This window comes from Dama dama, chromosome 15 (assembly GCF_033118175.1).
Source record: "Dama dama isolate Ldn47 chromosome 15, ASM3311817v1, whole genome shotgun sequence".
Lineage (NCBI taxonomy): Eukaryota > Metazoa > Chordata > Mammalia > Artiodactyla > Cervidae > Dama > Dama dama.
Window position 1 is genome coordinate 54775522 of NC_083695.1, and position 23594 is coordinate 54799115.

Sequence of the window (23594 nt, forward strand, 5' to 3'; positions counted from 1 at the left end):
TCCAGATCAGTGGTCCTCAACTTTAGATCCGTAAGAATCACCCAGAGGGCTTGTTTTACACAGACAGTGTGTCCTACTCAAAAATTTCTGAATCAATGGATGGAGAATGCCAGAGATTTTGCAAGTAGCTAAATGATGTTGATGGTTGCCATTGCAGGGACACTTTGATAAACATTGTACTAAACATCAGAAGTTCCCTAATCAAGAGTCCACACTTTATGTATAGAGTAGTAGGCAAATTGCAGGCTTGATTCAGGAGTCTACACGCCTGCAAGGTGGAAAGGAGGGTGCCTATAGCAAAAGTTCTCCAAAGAGTGCTACATAAATTTGTCAGAGGGTTTGTGAATGAACTAGCATTAATGGACTCCATGATCTTTTCACCATTTTCTCATCTGAAAAATCAGAAACAGCTTGTCTCATCTATTACATTAGGCTATTTTGAGGAGGACATTAAAGAATGACTGAATGACAGGATGGGAATTATAAAGTATAGACATCATGATTACTTAGAAATTTATCCAGGCAGCAAAGGACATCCTATAGGCACAGTAAGCATCTCAGATTCACCAATGAATTGCTGAGATTATGTTTCTTCTAGGCAGAGGAAATTAAAGGGAAAAACGAAGGCAAGGACCTTTGACATGACTCAATATTTTTCCTTGCAACAGGTTTGTAATGTACAAAAATATTTTTAAAAATTTCTTTTCTTGTTCACGCTCAATTGTTTTGAATTGCTCTGTATTCATAATTCCTACTTTAAAGAAATTCATTGACTATTAGGTTTATAGGAAAAAATATAACTACTTAGTGATGTCTCAAATACTGAATAAAATTTCATTCCATGAAACACTTATTAAGTATTTCAATGAACTGCATAAATTAGATCCTTCACTTGGTTTTGATTGCTCATTATGCGTCTCTAAGATTTTAAGCTTATGATTCTTTCTTTAGTATGTCACACAATTCATTCTTTTGTTAACAAATGTACTTAATGTGAGTCCATGTGTTACAATATGAAAATTAAAAAAATAAAACAATTGTGACTTATGAATTGCAATTACTGTGTAACCTTCTGTGAAAATAGAGTCCTAAGGCCAAGAGGAATAATCCTATGGATGTACTTGTGCTTTAAAGAAATGTGAACTGCAGACCAAATTTTAAACTTTGTGACAGCTACATCACATCAAAGTTCTGTCAAATTCCTGGCCCTCCCTCTGAAACTAGCTCTGGGTCTAGTTGCTTCAGTAATCAAATGGGGCTAACACATACCATTACCCATCCCCAAATCTCTGGGTCTAGTATGATGTTAATTGCACTTGTTATCCATCTTTACTACTGAACATTCATTGGAATCCATCTCAATGTAGGAACGATTTAAAGAACAATTACATAATATATAATATTGATCTTAGTATTTTTCTTTTTATTCTTTCAATAGTTGAGTAAATACTAAAATTACCTCTGATCAAATTATGGAATGAATGAATGAATGAAGCTTTAATATGTCTAAAACTGACACAAACTTTGCACTGTGTGGAAGCTTTTTTATGATGCAGGTCTTTGCAGGAAAATTACCAATTCTGCATAATTATAGAAACTGCTAAAAAAAAAATCAGCCTTCCTTGCCCATTGTATAGGATTTACTATTAAATTACCCATGATTCTTAAAAAATAATAATACCCCAGTTACAGCCTGACTATTTGCTCCATACATAGGAAACAAAGTATTCAATGACTGATTAATTAAAGGACGGAACAAAAGAGTAATTTATCTAACTTTAAAAGGAATTTGGGGCTTCCCAGGTGGTACTAGGGGTAAGGAACCTGCCTGCCAATGCAGAAGACATGAGAGAGACATGGGTTTGGTCCCTAGGTCAGGAAGATGCCCTGGAGGATGGCATGGCAACCCACTCCAGTATTCTTGCCTGGAGAATCTCATGGACAGAGGAGTCCGGCAGGTTATTGTCCACAGAGTCGCAAAGAATCAGACGTGACTGAAGCGACTTAGCATGCACCCATGCCAGAAGGAATTAAGTACTAGTGCCTTCCTTAGACTGTGGGAGGGTTTTGTTTTTATCCCAAGAAGCACTGCTAACATATGCCTACTTGACAGGCCTAGTCAATACTAGATTTAGATCTTTTCTGGAAATGGTTAAGTATAAATCATAAATCAATTCTAATCATAAAAGTCACCATCAAAAGTAACTAGAAAAATAGCTTCAGGCTGTAAAAGAAAAAGATTATAGCTTAATAACTGTTAATGAATGTACAGAATAGCTTTTGCAGGTCTATTTGTTTATGCTCATCTGTTATATCATCATTGGTACCTTGTGAATTGCTTTCCTTATTAAAGAAATGTATTTCCTAGGGATTATTGGATTTATGTTACTAATTTTTACAGCATTCTTTTTTTTCCCCCTGTATTTTTATTAGTTGGAGGCTAATTACTTTACAACATTGTAGTGGTTTTTGCCATACATTGACATGAATCAGCCATGGTACAGCATTCTTTAATAGACCAATGTGATAGAAAATTATAGTAAGAAGAAGATTATCGAATTAAGTCATTAAACAAAAGTACCTACTTCTTCAAGACGATGCCATAATCATTTGCTTGTTTCATTGTCCAATGTGATAGAAAATTATACTAAGAAAAAGATAATCGAAATAAGTCATTAAACAAAGGTACCTGCTTCTTCAAGACGATGCCATAATCATCTGCTTGTTTCATTGTCCAGGATGGAGACAATAATGACAACTTCTGGGAAGTTACTGAGCTATTCTTTCTGCAATCAGGGTCATATTTCTAGTCTTTATCATCTAAGCTGTTGTTGTGTCCTCCTTCAGGGTGCTTGGTATAAAGCATTCATTGGACTGGGAGAAAGCAAAGCGTGCATCTTTTTAATCTGCCTCTTGAAGACAAAATGGAGACTGTCTCATTAACACAGTTATCTCCTCTGCCTTTGCACTGGCGCACGAGGAACATGACAGTACGTGGTTGCTCCTGGTCATTAAAACCCCAGGTAATAACTGTGCACACGCCAACTGCTTGTACTGGCAGACAATGTTGGTTCACTTTTACAACACGAAAATCATTATCATAAAAATGGCACTTTATGGAACACTATAATAACATTTCCTAAAAGCTATGTAATTGCTTACTTCTTGATATAGTCATCTTAAGAAACCGTCAAGGTTTACAGCCACTCCAAGAGCTTCATCTAAGATTCCTTTATATCAGTAATAAAACTGGTATCCATTCCTTGCATTTCTTTACCAATAAAAAGCACCATATGTTGACCTGAGAGGTATAGGCATTACCTTTATAGTACATAGAGTTATTTGAACAAGAAATTATAGTCAAATTCCTTTTATTTTTTTTTTCCCAATTCATCTTTTTAGGGTTTTGACAGTTGGCAGATTTCCTTAAGTCAGGCTGAATAATGCAGTGTTTGAAACAGAGCTGCAAGGGAAAACACAACCATTTTACTGCACACACTCAAATCTACTTTAAAAACAAAAATAAACAGAAAATCTAAACCTTTCAACTTGTTCTTAAAAACATCTTTGACACAGTGAAATATCTTAATTGCTAAGCTTCCCCCCTTTATAAATATCTCAGGAAGGTTTAAGTATGGAAAGTTGAAAGTATTCACATTAAATCAGATGTTATTCATTATTCAAGTCCCAATTTGTCAGATTTCTTGTAAGGATATGTAAGGTTCTTTTGTGTTAGGACTGTAGTACTGAGGAATTTTAAAATACTTGTATAAATAATCTAAGAAGAAAGAATTATTCAGATATTTTGCCCAAGTCCATTCATAAATGAGTTTCTACACCCACCAAAGCCATTTTGCAGGTAACTTGTATATGGTAATCACCCGACTCCAGTACCAAGATGTTTTCCTACAAAGAGAGAAATTTTAGTCTTGGATTTTTATTGGAGTCTCTTTGAATGAATTATGTGAATAATATACTGGCTAAGGTTTGGGGCACTTTCAGTGGAGCACTCAAAGTAAGAGGACTAAGCTTCAATTCAGCACCTTTAGGCAAAAATACCAATTCATGTACAACTAAAGTTGGAGCAAAGAGCATGTGGTTCAAACCTCAAAAAATTCCTGTATAGTTGTGAGAACTGGCTGTGAGAAGCCCAGGTAAAAATAAGGCATGTTTTATGCAAATGTACAAACAGGGTATGTATCACTTAACCTCTCTCTCAGTGTACACTAAGTGCCTTTTCCATCTTATGCTTCCAGTAAGGTCTCCATTTTTGTGATTTGAGATAACCTTGGGCATAGAAGTAGGGTAAGAGGCCCAGGGTGAATGTAAATTGATGTTGCCTTAGCTGTGAGGGTAGTGAAGGTGACATCACAACCAGGAATGACACTTAGAAAAACATGATAATGGTATGCTTCTAGGTATGGGAATTGAGTAAGCCATGGGTATTGAATGAATGTATTAGAAATTCCTGTCTTTCATGCCATTTGAAAATGGACGGTAAAATGCTCCTTTGTTTATACAATCTTAAAATATTTAGACAAAAATGTGAAATTCAAACAACATTGTTTGGTGTTATAGAAATCAAATATAACAACTGATTTTTTTTTTTTCCTACCCACGGCATCTGGAATGCCTGTAATTGGATATATGCAATCAAAGCAACTATTTTCATATCACAATTAAAAAATAAAAAACAAACAAACAAAAAACAACAAAAAACCAAAAAAAACCTTGAACTTATTTAAGGCATGAGTGGGCTTCCCAGGTGGCACTAATGGTAACGAACTCAGCTGCCAATACAGGCGACATAAGAGACGAGGGTTCGATCCATGAGTAGGGAAGATACCCTGGATGAGGAAATGGCAACCCACTCCAATATTCTTGCCTGGAGAGCCCCTTGGACAGAGGAACCTGGCAGACTACATTCCATAGTGTCACAAAGAGACACAACTCAAGTGACTTAAGATGCACACAAGTCATGAATAATCCAAGGCATCTGTTACATGTTGTCAATATTACTTTTATATATTTGTATATCCTCATTCCTCAGAGGAAGAATCAATGTTTCATAAGATAAAAGTAGACTACTGTAACATAACATGGATTTCCCACCCCCCACCCCCATATCACTATGGTTTTTGCTCTAAAAATATATTCTTCTTGGTGCTATCAGATCTTCCTCCTGGTATGACCATAATAACAAATGGTATACATTTATTTAGTCTCATAAGAATCCCAGATGATTTTTCCCAGATGAAAATAAATAGTTTGCTTCAAACTACCGTAGTTCTTCTAGGTGGATTACTATGAACAATCTTATAATTTAGAGCATATGTCAATCGGTAGCTTTAATAAAATACATATTTTGGATTAAAGACCTGAAAGTAAGATTTGAAACCATAAAACTCCAAGAAGGAAATGTAAGTGGTAAATGCCTTAATCAGTCTGGGATATGATTCTTTGGATTTATCACCAAAGACAAAGGCAACAGAAGCAAAAACCAGTAAGAGTGGCTATATCAAGCCAAAAACTTTCTGCAGAGCAAAGAAAGCCAACAAAATGAAAAGGCAACCTTCAGAATGGGGACAGAAATTACTTGCATATCATGCATCTGATGAGTTAATGTTATGACCAACCTAGGCAGCATATTAAAAAGCAGAGACATTACTTTGCCAGCAAAGGTCCGTCTATTCAAAGCTATGGTTTTTCTAGTAGTCATGTATGAATATGAAAGTTGGACTATTAAGAAAGCTGAGCGCCAAAGAATTGATGCTTTTGAACTGTGGTGTTGGAGAAGACTTTTGAGAGTCCCTTGGACTGCAAGGAGATGCAACCAGTCCATCCTAAAGGAGATCAGTCCTGAATACTCATTGGAAGGACTGATGCTGAAGCTGAAACTCCAATACTTTGGCCACCTGATGCAAAGAACTGACTCATTTGAAAAGACCTGATACTGGAAAAGATTGAGGGCAGGAGGAGAAGGGGATGAGAGAGGATGAGATGGTTGGATGGCATCACCGACTCTATGGACATGAGTTTGAGAAAGCTCTGGGAGTTGGTGAGGGACAGGGAAACCTGGCATGCTGCAGTCCATGGGGTTGCAAAGAGTCGGAAATGGCTAAGCAACTGAATTGAACTGAACCGAATATCCAAAATATATAAAGAACTCATACAACTCAATAACAACAAATAAAAACAAACAATTTGATTAGAAAGTGGCCAGAGCATTTGCATAGACATTTCCCAAAGACATATTGATAGCCAGAAGGCACATGATAAGATGTGCAACATTACTTAATCATTAGGAAAATGAAAATCAAAACCACAGTGAGATATCACCTCTCACCTGTTAGAATGACTGTTTTCAAACAGACAATTAATAAGTGCTGGCAAGGATGTGAAGAAAAAGAAAACCTCATCCATTATTGGTGGGAACATAAAGTGGTGTAGCCATTATGGGGAACAGTATGGAAGTTCTCAAAAAATTAAGACTTCTAGTACTCTCTGGTCCAGCAATTCCACTTCTGGATATTTATTCAAGAAATAAACAACACTAATGCCCAAAGAGATATGAACCACACAGAAACAACCTGTGTCTCCACTGATGAATAGGTAAAGAGAATGTGGTGTACATATAAACAAGACTACTGTCATAAAAAGGAGGAGACGCTGCCATCTGCAACAACATGGATGAACACTGAGGGCAGTATGCTAAGTGAAACAAGTCAGACAGAGAAAGACAAACACCATTATGATCTCACTTATAAGTGTAATCTTAAAAAAAAAAAAAAAAGATTTCAAATATAGAGAACAGATTGGTGGCTGCCAGAGGTTGAGGGTGGGGCAGTGAAGGGTGGGTAGAATGAGTTAAAGAGGTCAAATGGTACAAACTTCCAGTTTTAAAATAAGTCCTGGGGATAGAATGTACACATAGTAACTAGAGTTAATATTATGTTGCATATTTAAAAGCTGCTAAGAAAGCAGAACTCAAAAGTTCTAATCACAAGAAAAGAAATTTTGTAACTATATATGGTGATGGATATTAACTATACCTATTGTGGAGATCATTTTGCAATATATTCACATATTGAATCATGTATATCTAAAACTAATATAATGTTATACATTCATTATACTTCAATATAAAAAAAATCATATACTACTTAAAAAAAAAAAGTCAACCCACAGGTGCTTGGGTCACGTTCATTAGCAGAGGAAGTCACTGGAATTTATTCAAGGCCTGATACAATTTCAAAAAGTTATTCTCGTGAAAAAGAAATGACTCATGTACATTGAGGAGCTCTTGAATGTCACCTAAAAGTTTGTGATGACTGTGCAATTAAAAATGCACTAAAATCCTAGGCAGCTTTCAGGCTGATCCAGGGAGGAAGATAAGAGAGATCATCAACATTTTCAATCATGAAAGAAAGTGATATTAAGGGAAAAGAGGTAAGTGAGGGGAAAGCCAGGTAAGTGAGAAGGAAAAATGTGTGGCTAGACAAGCGATTAAATAGGAAGGGGAACTTCCTCAGATGTAAAAGACTACTGCACCCAAGTAGATGAATCAATTTTGAAATTTACTCCAAATAGTCACCACTGGCAAAACAATGGTTATAAAAAATATAGATAAGAGACGACACAATCTTGAATTCTGATAAACAAATGGATCTGAAAAACCAAATAAGGACATTAAAAAAATATCACATGTAAAGAGTAAGATAGCACTGATTGTGGTCATCTGGTAAAACTAATATTCACAATGGAATCTAATCGGAGTTATAAAGTGATCAGCTTGAGAGTATAACTTAAATTCAAAGCAGTGTTTAAGAACTCCAATTGGTAAGGACAATCTCCCTTGACAGTACAGAAGATGGCACAAAAGGTCCTTAATGACAAATGACCTTTATTCACACTTTATAATTCTCACAGGATATTCAGAGGTTAACAGATAACATTCCTTAGGCATGCACAAAATCTCTGCACCTATAAACGCAGAGATGTATTTGCACATCATTAACCATCGACTGTTCTCAATGCATCCTCCACACCTTAAGTGGGTATGATGAACACACACACAAACATACTCACACACATGAGACATCTGAGTCTGAATTAAAGAACATGATCTATTGCTCATTCCCTTTAATGATGGATAAAATTCTTACCCCAAAATAGTGAGGATTATAATTTGCATTCAACACCTAGTTCCTTGTTGCTGAGCAGATGCATAATGTCTATTTAAATTTATCAAACATGAGAACAACAGAGGCGAGTACAAATGAACAGCATTTTATAAGAACCTAATAAGATAATTGACTTTCATGAAGCCAAACAATCACCTTACAAAAAAATGTCTTGGGCTATAAAATTCATTTAAATATTCTATTCAGTTTAAAGTATTTCTTTAATAACAATTTAATATTTCACAAGATTAAGCACCATCTCACTATCAATTGTTTGCCTATGGAAGGTTTTAGTTAGATTAAATGAGCAGCATATAAAAATATTTTTTATCAGTTAGGTATTTTAAAACCTTAAAAAAGTATTCACAATTCAGAGAAAGCTTGTTTTAATCCAAAGGTGCTCTCATGGCTCACTTTTGCCCTAAGAGTAATATATTTCTCATGAAAATGAAGCATGATAGCAAAATCTGTTCACCTAATGGAGTCATCACTGCTCTTTTTTCTAGTTAAGACACTTTTTCAGTGAGTTTAAGTTCTGGCAAAATCTGTTATGGTTCATCAGGCTTCATTATTCCTTGAGTCATATAATTAAATGATCACATGAAATAAAACCATGGCAGCGCCTATCAATCAAAAGAGTTCTGTGTTCTCAGACATCAAGAATCTAACTGTCAAGAAAGACTGAGTTTATAAGGGCCCCAGTTGCCACTGATGTGACAGCGATCTCAATGACTAAAAAGGTGATTCCCAAACAAGACCTATAAGAATTTGTGACTCTAGCTGGCCATGCATTCTTCAGTTCTTTACAACCCAAGTTTTAATGTCATATTGTCAATCATACGCCATACTTCTGAGAGGAAAAAAAGCAATATATAAAATCATCAGTGACACTCAGATAAAATTAACAGTAACAATTTAATTGTCATTTTCCCAACAGGATTGTTTTAATGACACAACCTAATCAAAGTAACGTGATTGCAATCATTCACAGGATACTATGTCAGAAGAACTTTTCAAACATTAAATACACATTTCTGCCTGAAGATGCTCTGGACCTTCCATTGTCAGCTTTGGCTTCCAGCTCTGTTACACATTCATTACACCCTGTACTCAGGAAGAAGGAATATTTAAAACAAACTTCTTTTCCTTCTAACTATTGCAGCTGCTTCTACCAAGCAATAAAAGTTGCTAGAGAAATCATATATACACATACATGTAAAATTAGGGAAACAAGCTGCTTTATTGCCTCGACTTAAAATAAGCTCAATCAGTAGAAAAGAAAAACGTTATAATACACAGCTTGATGAGCAGCTGAAGACAAGAATATACTCAGACGCAATTCTAGAATTCAGGATATCTTACTCAGTGTTTGAATGAGACGAAAGACATTTCTCCTCTTAATTTTTCTAAACCACTGAATGAATAAGTGAAGTTTATGTGGGGAATGCAACCCAAAATAGAGAGATATATAAAATGTACTTAAATATGATTCTGAGACTTCAAGGCAGAAAATGCAACATCTTGCTCCTGTTTAATTATAATTCATAAACTGCTAATTTTATAAACCCTAATTTATGAGTCCAAGGTTAAAAGATACTTTTAATAAGTCAGCAATAAAATTTAACTCAATGTTAACAATTACTCTTTAGGATAAAAATATCAGCTGTATCGCAAACCAGTAATTAGCAGCGAGATTAATGAAATTATAAAGATTCAAATCAAGAGGCATATTAACTAACACTTCAAGGTCAAACAAAAGAAGACACTGAAAAGTGTTTTTTTTTTTTTTTTTTTTTTAAATAGCCTTACTTTTGACGGTCGCCGTCCGGGTACAGTTGTAAAGGATAGCCAACTCTCCAAACACTTTTCCAGGACCCATTGTACACAGCTTCACGCCTTCTTTTGTAACTTCAACCTTACCATCTAAAAAGAAGAAGGAAAACATATCATTTTGATTCTCTCTAGTGCTTTATTTCATTTGTTGCATTTCTAAGATGAGCAAGGAGGGCCAGGCTCATTTTCAAAAATACAAAGCAGTTACCAACTAAAACAAAATCATCCTCAAGATGCAATGCAAGAAAAGCAAATCTCGCCCTAAATTATCTTTTCCCAAATTAATAATTGATAAGATTAGAAAGGAGACTAAAAGAAAACACACACACACACACAAAAAGGGGATAGAGATAAAAAAGTCAAAATGTGAAATTCCAAATGTGATATTAGAAAACTCTAGTAATTCCAATTTTAAAGTCATTTTGAATTTGCAATGAAAAATTGAGTATGTTTTCTACAGCACACTTCATATTGGGAATTCTCATCCAAGTAAGGCAGCTATTATGCAAAGGGAAATTACTTTGACCCTTGGGCATTATTCAATTGCAGCTCACAGTATCTTTTATTTTTAAACATCTTATCCAACTTGGCCAAGATTGTTTTATCTGCTTCTCAGCCCTGCAACATGGACTGTAAGGAAACCAAACTACTGAACACAAAGGTTGAGGGGAAAGAAAGACACGCTGGGACGGTTGATGTTCCACAAAAAATTTGGAAAATGAAGCACAAACGGAGGAAAAGCTAAGGAAACAGCATACACTGGATACATATACGGCGCCTGAAAGGAAGGAAATGCTATTCATGAAGGAAATTTTAATATATATATTAAGTATATAATGTTAATATATATATTAAATATATATATATACTTTAAAATTCAAAGCTATGTACACTAAACCTTCCATCACCTAATATAATGGGGGAAGAAATAACAAGGCAACACAATCTATTCTACACTTTATCTTACCCTTTTATTACTCTTCCCTGTTACTTAGCCACAGGCTGCAGAAGGGAAGCCTAATGCTTGGCAGTGGCTAGTGACTGAAGAGAATTAATGCTACCAAGTTTGTCTGAATGTCTGGGCTTCATACATTGTCTCCATAAACCACCCCCTTTAATCTATATGCTTCCTGTAATATTTCCCTTTTTAGAGCTTTAGCTTTACATGTACTCCTTCCTTTTTAAAAATCGACCCAGTTTTCCCTAAGAATAATATTTTGATAAAATCACAGAATTGTTCAAATACATGAGATAAAATCTTATATATTTAAAAACTTTAAAAAGCTGAATTCAAAACTGATACATGTGCCACACACACCAGCCATGAAGCAAACTTCAGAGTGATTATACATTTACACAGAGTAGGAAATGGCAATCCACTCCAGTGTTCTTGCCTGAAAATTCTATGGAGAGAGGAGTCTGGCAGGCTACCGTGCATGGGGTCGCAAAGAGTCAGACATGACTGAGCAGGCACGTGTAACAATACATTTACAAAGGAATTCCAAGAATAGACTATACAGACCAAGTTGGTCACTTAAGAAAATTAAGAATCAGGCAGTCAAAATTTACTGCATACACTCAATGGTTCCAATGCCCACCTAATCAACTTCTCTTAAAGTATTTAGATTCATCTTGAAGCCACCCTCTTCATTTACATTCCTTTCTTTTTCCCTCTGTGTCTAAAAACAAGATTTGTTTTAAATGGAGTCCAGGTGCATGGAAAGCAGGTGGGCCTGTATGTGGTTGTTTTGGTTATGAGAGGACAGATGGGGAAACAAATAAGGAAAAAGTCAAATAGGCAGAATACTTAGCACACTTATGCAGAGGCTTACAGCCCTCAATAAATGGCCCAGTATGGAGGTTTTTAAGTACTTATAATTTGATATTAACTTCAAGAATACATTTTAATTAAACTACCTCAGATCATCATTGTGAGTCACTTCACTGTATAGCAGAAACTAACACAACATTCTAAAATAATTATACTCTAATAAAAAATAAATAAATAAAAACACACAGAAAGCTCCTAATAGTGTCCTAGACTTTTCCATTATTTCTCCTGGCTAAACTCAACAATGACTAGAGGCTATTAGCACTGTTACTTGAGGTACTAAAAATAATCCAAAATGTAGTTAATTTATATCTTCTACTCCTGCTCTTTTTATTCATTTTTGCTTTTTTTTTTTTAACACGATACTATATTGGTATTGTTTTTACTTCACCCTATCTCTACCAGGAAAGAAAAATAAAGAAACATTCGAGTCAGTTTTATCTGAACTCTGCTAAACAGTTTAAGTTTGTTTGTGTGAGAGATGTTAGAATATTGGGTTAAAGAAAGCCAGATGGTTATTTATAGCTTCACTTGACTCTTGATATCACTCCTGCAATTAGCACGAATAGTTGAAAGCTTTATCACAGCAACTTGAATGTATTTTTTATTTTACTTCAGGTACCACATGTCCATTTATGAACTAAAATGGGCTGAGTCATAAGTCCTAAACTTTGCCACATTGAGCAGTAATCAACCTACCTCTTGCTCTTTGGCACCACAATTTATGTACCACTTCAGGGAAATGGTCAGTAATAAGAGATCCATAATGAAGCATCCATGCTGCTGCGAAGTTGCTCAACTGTGTCTAACTCTTTATGACCCCATGGACTGTGGTCCACCAAACTCCTCTGTACATGGAATTCTCTAGCAAGAACACTGGAGTGGGATGCCATGCCCCCCTCCACGGGATCTTCCCAACCCAAGGGTCAAACTCTCATCTCCTATGTCTCCTGCATTGGCAGGCAGGTTCGGTATCACTAGCACCACCTAGAAAGTCCAAAGCATTCATATTTTTATCTATTTTTATAAGAATCAGCAAACAAAGCAAACGAAGCAACAGACAAAGGATTAATCTCAAAAATATACAAGCAACTCCTGAAGCTCAACTTCAGAAAAATAAATGACCCAATCAAAAAATGGGCCAAACAATTAAACAGACATTTCTCCAAAGAAGACATACAGATGGCTAACAAACACATGAATAGATTCTCAACATCACACATTATCAGAGAAATGCAAATCAAAACCACAATGAGGTACCATTACACGCCAGTCAGGATGGCTGCTATCCAAAAGTCTACAAGCAATAAATGCTGGAGAGGGTGTGGAGAAAAGGGAACCCTCTTACACTGTTGGTGGGAATGCAAACTAGTACAGCCGCTATAGAGAACAGTGTGGAGATTTCTTAAAAAACCGGAATTAGAACTGCCATATGACCCAGCAATCCCACTCCTGGGCATACACACTGAAGAAACCAGATCTGAAAGAGACATGTGCACCCCAATGTTCATCGCAGCACTGTTTATAATAGCCAGGACATGGAAGCAACCTAGATGCCCATCAGCAGATGAATGGATAAGGAAGCTGTGGTACATATACACCATGGAATATTACTCAGCCATTAAAAAGAATTCATTTGAATCAGTTCTAATGAGATGGATGAAACTGGAGCCCATCATACAGAGTGAAGTAAGCCAGGAAGATAAAGACCAATACAGTATACTAACACATATATATGTAATTTAGAAAGATGGTAACGATAACCCTATATGAAAAACAGAAAAAAGAGACTCAGATGTACAGAACAGACTTTTGGACTCTGTGGGAGAAGGCGAGGGTGGGATGTTTTGAGAGAACAGCATCGAAACATGTATATTATCAAGGGTGAAACAGATCACCAGCCCAGGTTGGATGCATGAGACAAGCGCTTGGGCCTGGTGCACTGGGAAGACCCAGAGGGATGAAGTGGAGAGGGAGGTGGGAGGGGGGATCAGGATGGGGAACACATGTAAATCCATGGCTGATTCATGTCCATGTATGGCAAAAACCATTACGATGTTATAAAGTAATGAGCCTCCAACTAATAAAAATAAATGGAAAAAAAAAAGAGTCAGTAGTTTCTATAAATAAAAGAAGGTACTGAATTTACAAGAAGATCCAGAGTCTCCTGACTTTATGGTTTTTGTTTTTGTTTTTTTTTTTTTTTTTAAACTAATCTGTAGTTTGGGGCCATGAGGACGTTCACAAATAAGACCAATCAGTTTAGAGATTTATTACGGCAGGCTGACACAGAATTGTTGGCAATAAGCTAATTATGAATACTCTGTGCTGAGTTCCAACAATCTTAGTTGGAACATGCAGGACAACTTGATTGGTCATTAAAAGGAGACAGTTTTTCTATCCAAGGTCCCATCTAGACAAGATCTTTCATCTCCTTCGTTGTCTAATACTTTTATGATTTTGTAGGTTTGAGAACACAGTTTTACATTATGTATTTTCTCATGAGGGTTTCTATAGCTGATAGGTTCAACAGGAACATTTAACATTGCGGTGGCCGAGCAGTGCTATTATCAGCATGGGTATATTTTCTCTAGGAGATGAGGTCACTTATGGATTTTTTTTTCCCTCTCAGTTTTCTTAAGACATAATTGACATAGAATACTGCACATGTTTAAGGTCTACAGCATAAGAACTTGACTTGCATATGTTATGAAATGATTACTACAATAAGTTTATTTAACATCTGTCATCTCACAGTTTTTTTTCCCCCCTTGGGATGATAATGTTTAGAACTTACTCTCTGCTTCCTCAATGGATTAAGAATACTACTATATTGAACTTGCCTTGTCATTTTAGGTTAGGAGTGCTGTCACTTGTGGAAAAAAGTAGAAATCATTAAGGCTACTATGGGCTAACTAAAGGGAAAAAGCTTTCTCCTTTCTAGGGACAGACGATAGTCTTAGATAATCTTCCTTAAGAATACATCTTGTCAGTCATTTACATATGTCTTCCTTAAGTCAGTATAAGAAGGAAAAAGACAGTCTCACTATTAGATGATAGTTTCTTCTCAAATTAAAGAAGGGCAGTGGTTCCGCACCTTATCAGTTTTCTGTTTAAGTTTGATTTCAAGTTCAAAAGGATATGGTGAAAAATTGAAGGCATTTCCCCTGAAATCAGGAACAAGACAAGGGTGCCCACTCTCACCACTACTATTCAACATAGTGTTGGAAGTTCTGGCCACAGCAATCAGAGCAGAAAAAGAAGTAAAAGGAATCCAGATAGGAAAAGAAGAAGTGAAACTCTCACTGTTTGCAGATGACATGATCCTCTATATAGAAAACCCCAAAGACTCTACCAGAAAATTACTAGAGCTAATCAATGAATATAGTAAAGTTGCAGGATATAAAATTAACACACAGAAATCCCTTGCATTCCTATATACTAACAATGAAAAAACAGAAAGAGAAATTAAGGAAACAATACCATTCACCATTGCAACAAAAAGAATAAAATACTTAGGAGTATATCTACCTAAAGAAACAAAGGACCTATACATAGAAAACTATAAAACACTGATGAAAGAAATCAAAGAGGACACAAACAGATGGAGAAACATACCGTGTTCATGGATTGGAAGAATTAATATTGTCAAAATGGCTATTCTACCCAAAGCAGTCTATAGATTCAATGCAATCCCTATCAAGCTACCAACGGTATTTTTCACAGAACTAGACCAAAGAATTTCACAACTTGTATGGAAATACAAAAAACCTCGAATAGCCAAAGTAATCTTGAGAAAGAAGAATGGAACTGGAGGAATCAACCTGCCTGACTTCAGACTCTACTACAAAGCCACAGTCATCAAGACAGTATGGTACTGGCACAAAGACAGAAATATAGATCAATGGAACAGAATAGAAAGCCCAGAGATAAATCCACGAACCTATGGACACCTTATCTTTGACAAAGGAGGCAAGGATATACAATGGAAAAAAGACAACCTCTTTAACAAGTGGTGCTGGGAAAACTGGTCAACCACTTGTAAAAGAATGAAACTAGAACACTTTCTAACACCATACACAAAAATAAACTCAAAATGGATTAAAGATCTAAATGTAAGACCAGAAACTATAAAACTCCTAGAGGAGAACATAGGCAAAACACTCTCCGACATAAATCACAGCAAGATCCTCTATGACCCACCTCCCAGAATATTGGAAATAAAAGCAAAACTAAACAAATGGAACCTAATGAAACTTAAAAGCTTTTGCACTACAAAGGAAACTATAAGTAAGGTGAAAAGACAGCCCTCAGATTGGGAGAAAATAATAGCAAATGAAGAAACAGACAAAGGATTAATCTCAAAAATATACAAGCAACTCCTGCAGCTCAATTCCAGAAAAATAAATGACCCAATCAAAAAATGGGCCAAAGAACTAAACAGACATTTCTCCAAAGAAGACATACAGATGGCTAACAAACACATGAAAAGATGCTCAACATCACTCATTATTAGAGAAATGCAAATCAAAACCACAATGAGGTACCATTACACGCCAGTCAGGATGGCTGCTATCCAAAAGTCTACAAGCAATAAATGCTGGAGAGGGTGTGGAGAAAAGGGAACCCTCTTACACTGTTGGTGGGAATGCAAACTAGTACAGCCGCTATGGAAAACAGTGTGGAGATTTCTTAAAAAACTGGAAATAGAACTGCCATATGACCCAGCAATCCCACTTCTGGGCATACACACTGAGGAAACCAGATCTGAAAGAGACACGTGCACCCCAATGTTCATCGCAGCACTGTTTATAATAGCCAGGACATGGAAGTAACCTAGATGCCCATCAGCAGATGAATGGATAAGGAAGCTGTGGTACATATCCACCATGGAATATTACTCAGCCATTAAAAAGAATTCATTTGAACCAGTCCTAATGAGATGGATGAAGCTGGAGCCCATTATACAGAGTGAAGTAAGCCAGAAAGATAAAGAACATTACAGCATACTAACACATATATATGGAATTTAGAAAGGTGATAACGATAACCCTATATGCAAAACAGAAAAAGAGACACAGAAATACAGAACAGACTTTTGAACTTTGTGGGAGAATGTGAGGGTGGGATATTTCAAAAGAACAGCATGTATACTATCTATGGTGAAACAGATCACCAGCCCAGGTGGGATGCATGAGACAAGTGCTCCGGCCTGGTGCACTGGGAAGACCCAGAGGAATCGGGTGGAGAGGGAGGTGGGAGGGGGGATCGGGATTGGGAATACATGTAAATCCATTCCATGGCTGATTCATATCAATGTATGACAAAACCCACTGGAAAAAAAAATAATAATAATAAAAAAAAAAAAAAAAAAAAGGATATGGTCTCTCTGGACCTAAATCCTGCTCTTTTGATGAGGTGTTAATTTCGATTGGAAATCATTGTTTGGAAATGTAACAAAACTTTGTGAAAAACTGCCCTGTTTTAGTATTTATTAGTAGGCGAGTTTGCTTTAGTTTTTGTTTGTTTTTGGTTTACCAGTATCTTATTAAAGATTGGGCTTCCCAGGTGGTGCTACTGGTAAAGAACCCACCTGCCAATGCAGGAGACGTAAGAGACTAGGGTTCCTTCCCTGGGTCAAGAAGATCCCCTGGAGAAGGAATGGAAACCCAACTCCAGTGTTCTTGCCTGGAGAATCCCATCGACAGAGAAGCCTGGTGAGCTACAGTCCATAGCATCAAAGAGAGTTGGACTGGAATGAAGCCACTTAGCAAGCACACACAATAAGAGATTAAAGATAAGAGAAAAAGAGAGAGAGAGATAAACAGAAGTGACTTCTTCCCTAAACTTTGTATGTTTTCACAGTTTCTGTAACCATCATGTCCTTATAATGCTTTACATGGGGCCAAGCTTCCCATTCACAGAAGTCACTTTTCTTACCTCATCATAGCAATAATTCTTACTAGAATCACAAAAGTACTAGTCATCCAAATGGAATGAAACTTAGTCTGAGGTATAAGGGGCTAGTCAAGGTTGAAGCTACATGAGTGAAGACCTCTGTTTTCTCTCTTTGAATTAGGAAAATCTGATTTCCCTTCTGGTCATGACTGCTATAAATACATTAGATACAATTTTTCATTACACTAAATTACAATTGATTGTAATACATATTGAATATGAAATCAAATCATTACCAGTATACTTAATAATCAGAGAATCAAAAATGTAAGTGAGGTATCTAGAACTAAAAATCTCACTTATGGGAACTAAAAGAAAAAAAAAAGAGACAGAAAGGTTAACATGCACATTAATATACATGAAACTCATTTTTTGTTTTGGCTTCTAACTCTGAGGTCTTGGGCTTCCCTGTGGCTCAGCTGGTAAAGAATCTGCCTGCAATGTGGGAGATGTGGGTTGGGAAGATCCCCTGGAGAAGGGAATGGGTACCCACTCCAGTACTCTGGCCTGGAGAATTCCATGGTCTGTATAGTCTACATGGTCACAAATAGGTGGACACAACTTCACTTTCACTTTTTCTGAGGTCTTAGGGCACACGCACATATCCACAAAGGAAACCTACATGGGGAAAGAGAATGAAATTTAAGCAAGCCAGATACAGAAAATCATCTGAACCAGCAGAATGAAAGTCTGGAATGAGCAAATTACATTACAGTATTTCTGTCCTTAGAGATATTTAAGGAGTAAGAATTTACTAAACCTATTGTAGATGACTCAGCCATTGACCAGACATGAACAGAACTCTGGAAAGACTTCACAAGACAAGCATGATGATTCTATAATCTTTCTACATTTTGTGTTTTGAAAGCCTAGCACTTTAAAGTACTCAAAAGGCACTAGATAAATATCAGTGGACTAATTCAACTTCTAGTGATGAAGAAAACCAAAGACAGGACAGATAAGAGAGATTCACACATAGGGAAGAAATAGGAAGTAGTCTAATCATTCCCTGAATAACAAGAGTTGATAGATAATTTGACTGTCTCAAGTCAAGTTTATTAAGCTCAATTCTTGCCATTCACAATGCATTTTTGTTCTATTACTTCTATGATACATGAGTACCTCATTGGTCTAATCAATGAATGGCCATGTCTTTAGGTCTTTAGAGACTGGCAAGTGACAAACACTATTACCAGTGTCAGACCTGTGGGGATGCATCACATGATTTTTGTGTTTCTTATGTAATAGTATTAAGTTTCGGAAACTTTTGGACCTAACACTATGGTTCTCAAATGGGGTCACTTTTAATCCTATGGGTTATTTGGAAATGTCTGGAGATGTTTGTTTGGTTAAATGAAAGTTTTGGAACTAAGGAGGTTCTGGTAAGTGACTTCAGTCGTGTCCGACTATGTGCGACCCCATCCCTGGGATTCTCCAGCAAGAACACTGGAGTGGGTTGCCATTTCCTTCTCCAATGCATGAAAGTGAAAAGTGAAAGTGAAGTCGCTCAGTCGTGTCCGATTCTTCGCGACCCCATGTACTGCAGCCTACCAGGCTCCTCCGTCCATGGGATTTTCCAGGCAAGAGTACTGGAGTGGGGTGCCATTGCCTTTTCCGAAGGAGGTTCTACTGGCATCTAAACAGTAGAGACACACCACTAAACACCCTCCAATACACATGTCAGCCCCCACAATGAAGCACTATTCTGTGCAAGAATGTAAGCAGCGCCAAAGTTGAGAAACCCTGAAATGAACTATGTCCACACATGTACAAAATACTCTACGTTTAAAGGGACAATTTTGACTTCCACTTAATAAAGAATCTCTGCCAGATATAAATTGCAAGCTGAAAAAAGGCTAGCACCAGGTTGCAATATTTAAGTAATCCAAGTTGCTATTAGAATAGAATTAGAATAAACACACAAAGCTACTTTACTGACTTATTTTACCCAGCAGATGTCACCTGAAATAGAAGTGATTATAAAAATTTTTGAAGCAAGACTTACAAGAGTATCCTGCTGATGTTAGAATAACATCAGCATTTTTCCAAGCATACTTGAGACTAACAGGTTCTGACTCTACTGCTGATTCGTGAAAAGATCCGGGATAAGTTATTTAACTCTCTATGTGTCAATTACCTCACTACAAATTTGGTATAATAGAACTTACTTAATAGGTTTTGATAATTAGATAATGCATGTGCCAAGACTAAAATATATAGGTTTCAAAATAGTTCTTGAGGAAATTTTACTTCATTTTAAAGAAAAAAATACTTTGATAAGCAGTTTTAAGGAAAAAGCAGCAGGGTTCAAGGTTTTGGTTCATAAGATTCAGGAGTGGAAAGGAGAAGAGTGATAAATGAGCAGAGGCAATAAAAAGGAAAACATGAGCAAGAAACGAGATTTCAGAGAAAGGGGCAGGCAGGAAAGTTTCATGTTGAGAGAGGCTTTAAGATTTTTAGTAGGAGGGATGTCTAATACACAATATGCAGTTAGTTGTTGCCAGAATTAATGCCCTACATTTCTCTCCAAATTAATCTGCTTCACACTAATTTCCTGTGTAAAGGGCTTGGAGGAAGATAAAAGCTTGAGGAAAGATCCACTGCTTGGATACATCAATAAACAGAAAAGAAAGGAAATGAAGAATGAGTGATAATGGGGAGCTGGAAAGCAGGAAACCCCACAGTAACTATGTAAATGATGTAATTATAAGAAACTAAGGACTCAGACATTGGCAGATATTTTAGGGGAGGACATCAGTCTTTTCACAGGATGTGAAAGGGGTGCTTGCTTGATCCAATTTCACCTAAGGCTAGGAAGGTTAGAAAAGAATTCACTGTGAACAGAATGATGTTGCTTCAATCAGAGGTTATGTCTCCTTTATCTAAATTCACCTAATAACTTTGTAATGGCTCTTAGGAGGCAGAAGAAGAATTCTGAAATCACAAGTTCTAAACTAATATTCTAGTTCTCACTGCTCTTGACATGTCAGACCTTTAGGCACTCAGCTTCTACACTAGGGCAATGGGAATAACAGCTACCTGCTTCAAAGGATTAATATGTGAAATTTATGTCAGAGTTTGGTGTGTGATCAAGCTTTCTACACATATTAGTATCCACTAAACTAAGTAAAGGGCCAGTCATTTAATCCTGCAATGACTGGTTGTAAATCGATTAGTAAATTCTCATGAGTGAATAAATGGGAGTGTTAGTGAAAATGACCACTGCTGTAATTGTGCTTTAGGGAAGCCTGAAGATTTTGTTTTATATTGCCTACATAGTCCAGAAGAAGAAAAAACAAGTTGACCCTTGAGCAATTCGGGTTTGAACTGCATGGGTCCACTTAGATGTGGACATTTTTCAATAGTAAATACTTTTGAATACAGTACTATTGAAATGGAGCAGGAACCCGTGGGACTTCTGGGCACAGAAGCCTTCCCATGTCCCTCATTTCTTGTTTGTTGGGAAATGACTCCAGCCTCCAGGACCTTCCCTGATTCCCAAAGGGCAGGTTTGAGGAATTAATCAGGGAAGGGAGTGGATGCAGAGACAAGAACAGTCAAGAAACAATAGTGTAGCCTTGGGGCAGATTCCTGGTTCCACCTCAAAGATACACATAATAATATCTTTGTGTTCTTTACAAACTAAACCCTCCAAAAAGTGGAGTTAGCATTTCTCATTCCAGAGATGACCACCTGAGATCAGACTAAAGGCACCAGAGAGCTCATCAAGAGATTATCTGAGACCAGATTGAAGGAGTGCAAGCCCTGATCAACAACTCTGCCCTTGAACCACTGCTATAAAACTCCTTAAGAAATCCTTCTGGGCTTGAACACAGTTTTCAAGGGCAGGAACCTGCTGTCTCCCACTTTGCTGGGCAAAGCAATAAAGCTATCCATTTATACTTCACCCAAAAGCACAGATATGGGAGGGACAATTACAAATTTTACTTGGATTAATTTATGCTTGCCAAAGGATCAACTGTAATAAAAAGTGTCAAACTCCCACTCTACATGGTAAAAGTATTTTTGTACTATAACTTACTTTACCCAGCAGTACAATACATTTCTCACAATGCAAATTTTTATTTCATAGCTTAGATTACTCTTGATGTGACATTTGTATTTCTATCCCCTTTAAAGTAATTATGATTCTCTAGAGCATACAGCAAGCACTTGCCTACCTTCACATTTTAAAAAAGCAGACAAAAAACAAAGAATAACCACACAGCCTGCAAAATACCTTGAACAGGCATAAAAAATAAAAAAAAAGAACTTACTGTCTCAAAAGCAGTTGTTCAAATGTCCTGGAACAGGTTAGGAATGAGAAGATTTGGTTTGAAAGTTATTCCCAACACCAAGAAAATGACCTTTGTCCTCGTGTATCACCGAGAACAAAATAAGCAGAAACCAGGATAATATTTTAACAAGTTAAACTGAGGGTGGAATAAAACTACTGAACACCCCTCTAGATGGCAGTCAGGGGAAATGGCAAATTCAAGTCTTGCAGTAAGAAAGTTTTATCAGTTGATACATGGGTAAACAAAATGTGGAATTCTGTCGAGCCATAGTAAAGAATTAAGTACTGACTCAGGCTATAATATGAATCAACCTTGAAAACGTGCTAACTGAAAGAAGCAAGTTATAAGGAGCACATATTATTGAAGCCAAGCAGGACCCTGCGGGGCCCTCCTAGGTACAAAAGCCACTCTATGTTTTGCATTTCTCCTAGACCCTTCCTTAGTTTCAAAGAGTAAACTCAAGCAGTTAATGATTAGGAAAGCAAGGGAATGAAGGAACAAAGGAAAAGCAGTCAAACAATAAAAGTAATGACAACTTAAACACCAGTTCAGCACTAGGCAGAGTCCTAGTGCCTCCTCAAAGATATACAGAACAATCTAATGCATATCTTTGAGCTGTCCTGCAGAAACTAAGACCCTTACCCAGGTGAAAGATGCTGATCAAGAGGACACAGACCCTAGACTGACTGGAACTAGAAGAAAGCCAGGCATCCTGCATCCCTCATCCCAAATGTTGCCATCAGGGACTTTGGGTCTTTCACGCATGAGCTGCCCATTCTTCTTGCTTTTTGCCTGGCAATAAACATTGTACTTTCCTTTGCCACAACCTGGCTTTACGGTCCTGTAGATGAGAAGACCCAAGTCTGGTTCCATTTATACTTAATGTCCAGAATAGGCAAATTTGTGGGGAACTGAATGTAGATGACTAGTTGCCAATGGCTGGGAGAGATGAAGGACTGGAGTATGATGGTGTAGGGGTACAACATTTGTTTTACAATAATGAAAATGTTCTAAATTTGCCTCTGGTGATGCATGCACACACTATAAAAATACTATTAATAAAAGCCACTGAATATCTTAAATTAGTAAACCACATGGAATGTAAATTATAAAATAACCAGGACTCAGCACAGGCACATAGTAATGGCTCAGTTTTAAGACTGACCATTAATGCTATATATAGGATCATATTGCCCCTTATGAGAATGTTGAAGATTCAGATAATTTGACCTCCATTATTTTTCAAACAGCCTTTCTCCTACTCCCTTTAGGACACTCACACCAACATTTTTCATCAAGCGTGACCTCATTTTCCTTCCCAAGTTACCGTCAATCCCTTCCCAACTTCATCGAATGACTAACAACACCAAAATCATCATTCAGTCATGAGATCAATGACTACAAATCCTTCTTACTGTCAGCATACTTAATCTACCCAATTACATTTATTCCATAACTAAAAGCCTTTCCTAAGCCTTTGCTCACAACTAA

The 23594-nt window shown here is 36.8% G+C and overlaps 1 protein-coding gene across 2 annotated transcripts in view; it reads right to left on the bottom strand.

Annotated features, from left to right (window-relative positions):
• The window catches only part of PRKG1 (protein kinase cGMP-dependent 1), a 1349869-nt gene that overhangs the window by 843138 nt on the left and 483137 nt on the right, over positions 1-23594 (bottom strand). For both annotated transcript variants that reach the window (XM_061162077.1, XM_061162076.1), the window contains exon 3: positions 9993-10106. In XM_061162077.1, coding sequence (XP_061018060.1) covers positions 9993-10106 — 114 coding nt within the window. The remainder of the gene's footprint in view (positions 1-9992; positions 10107-23594) is intronic.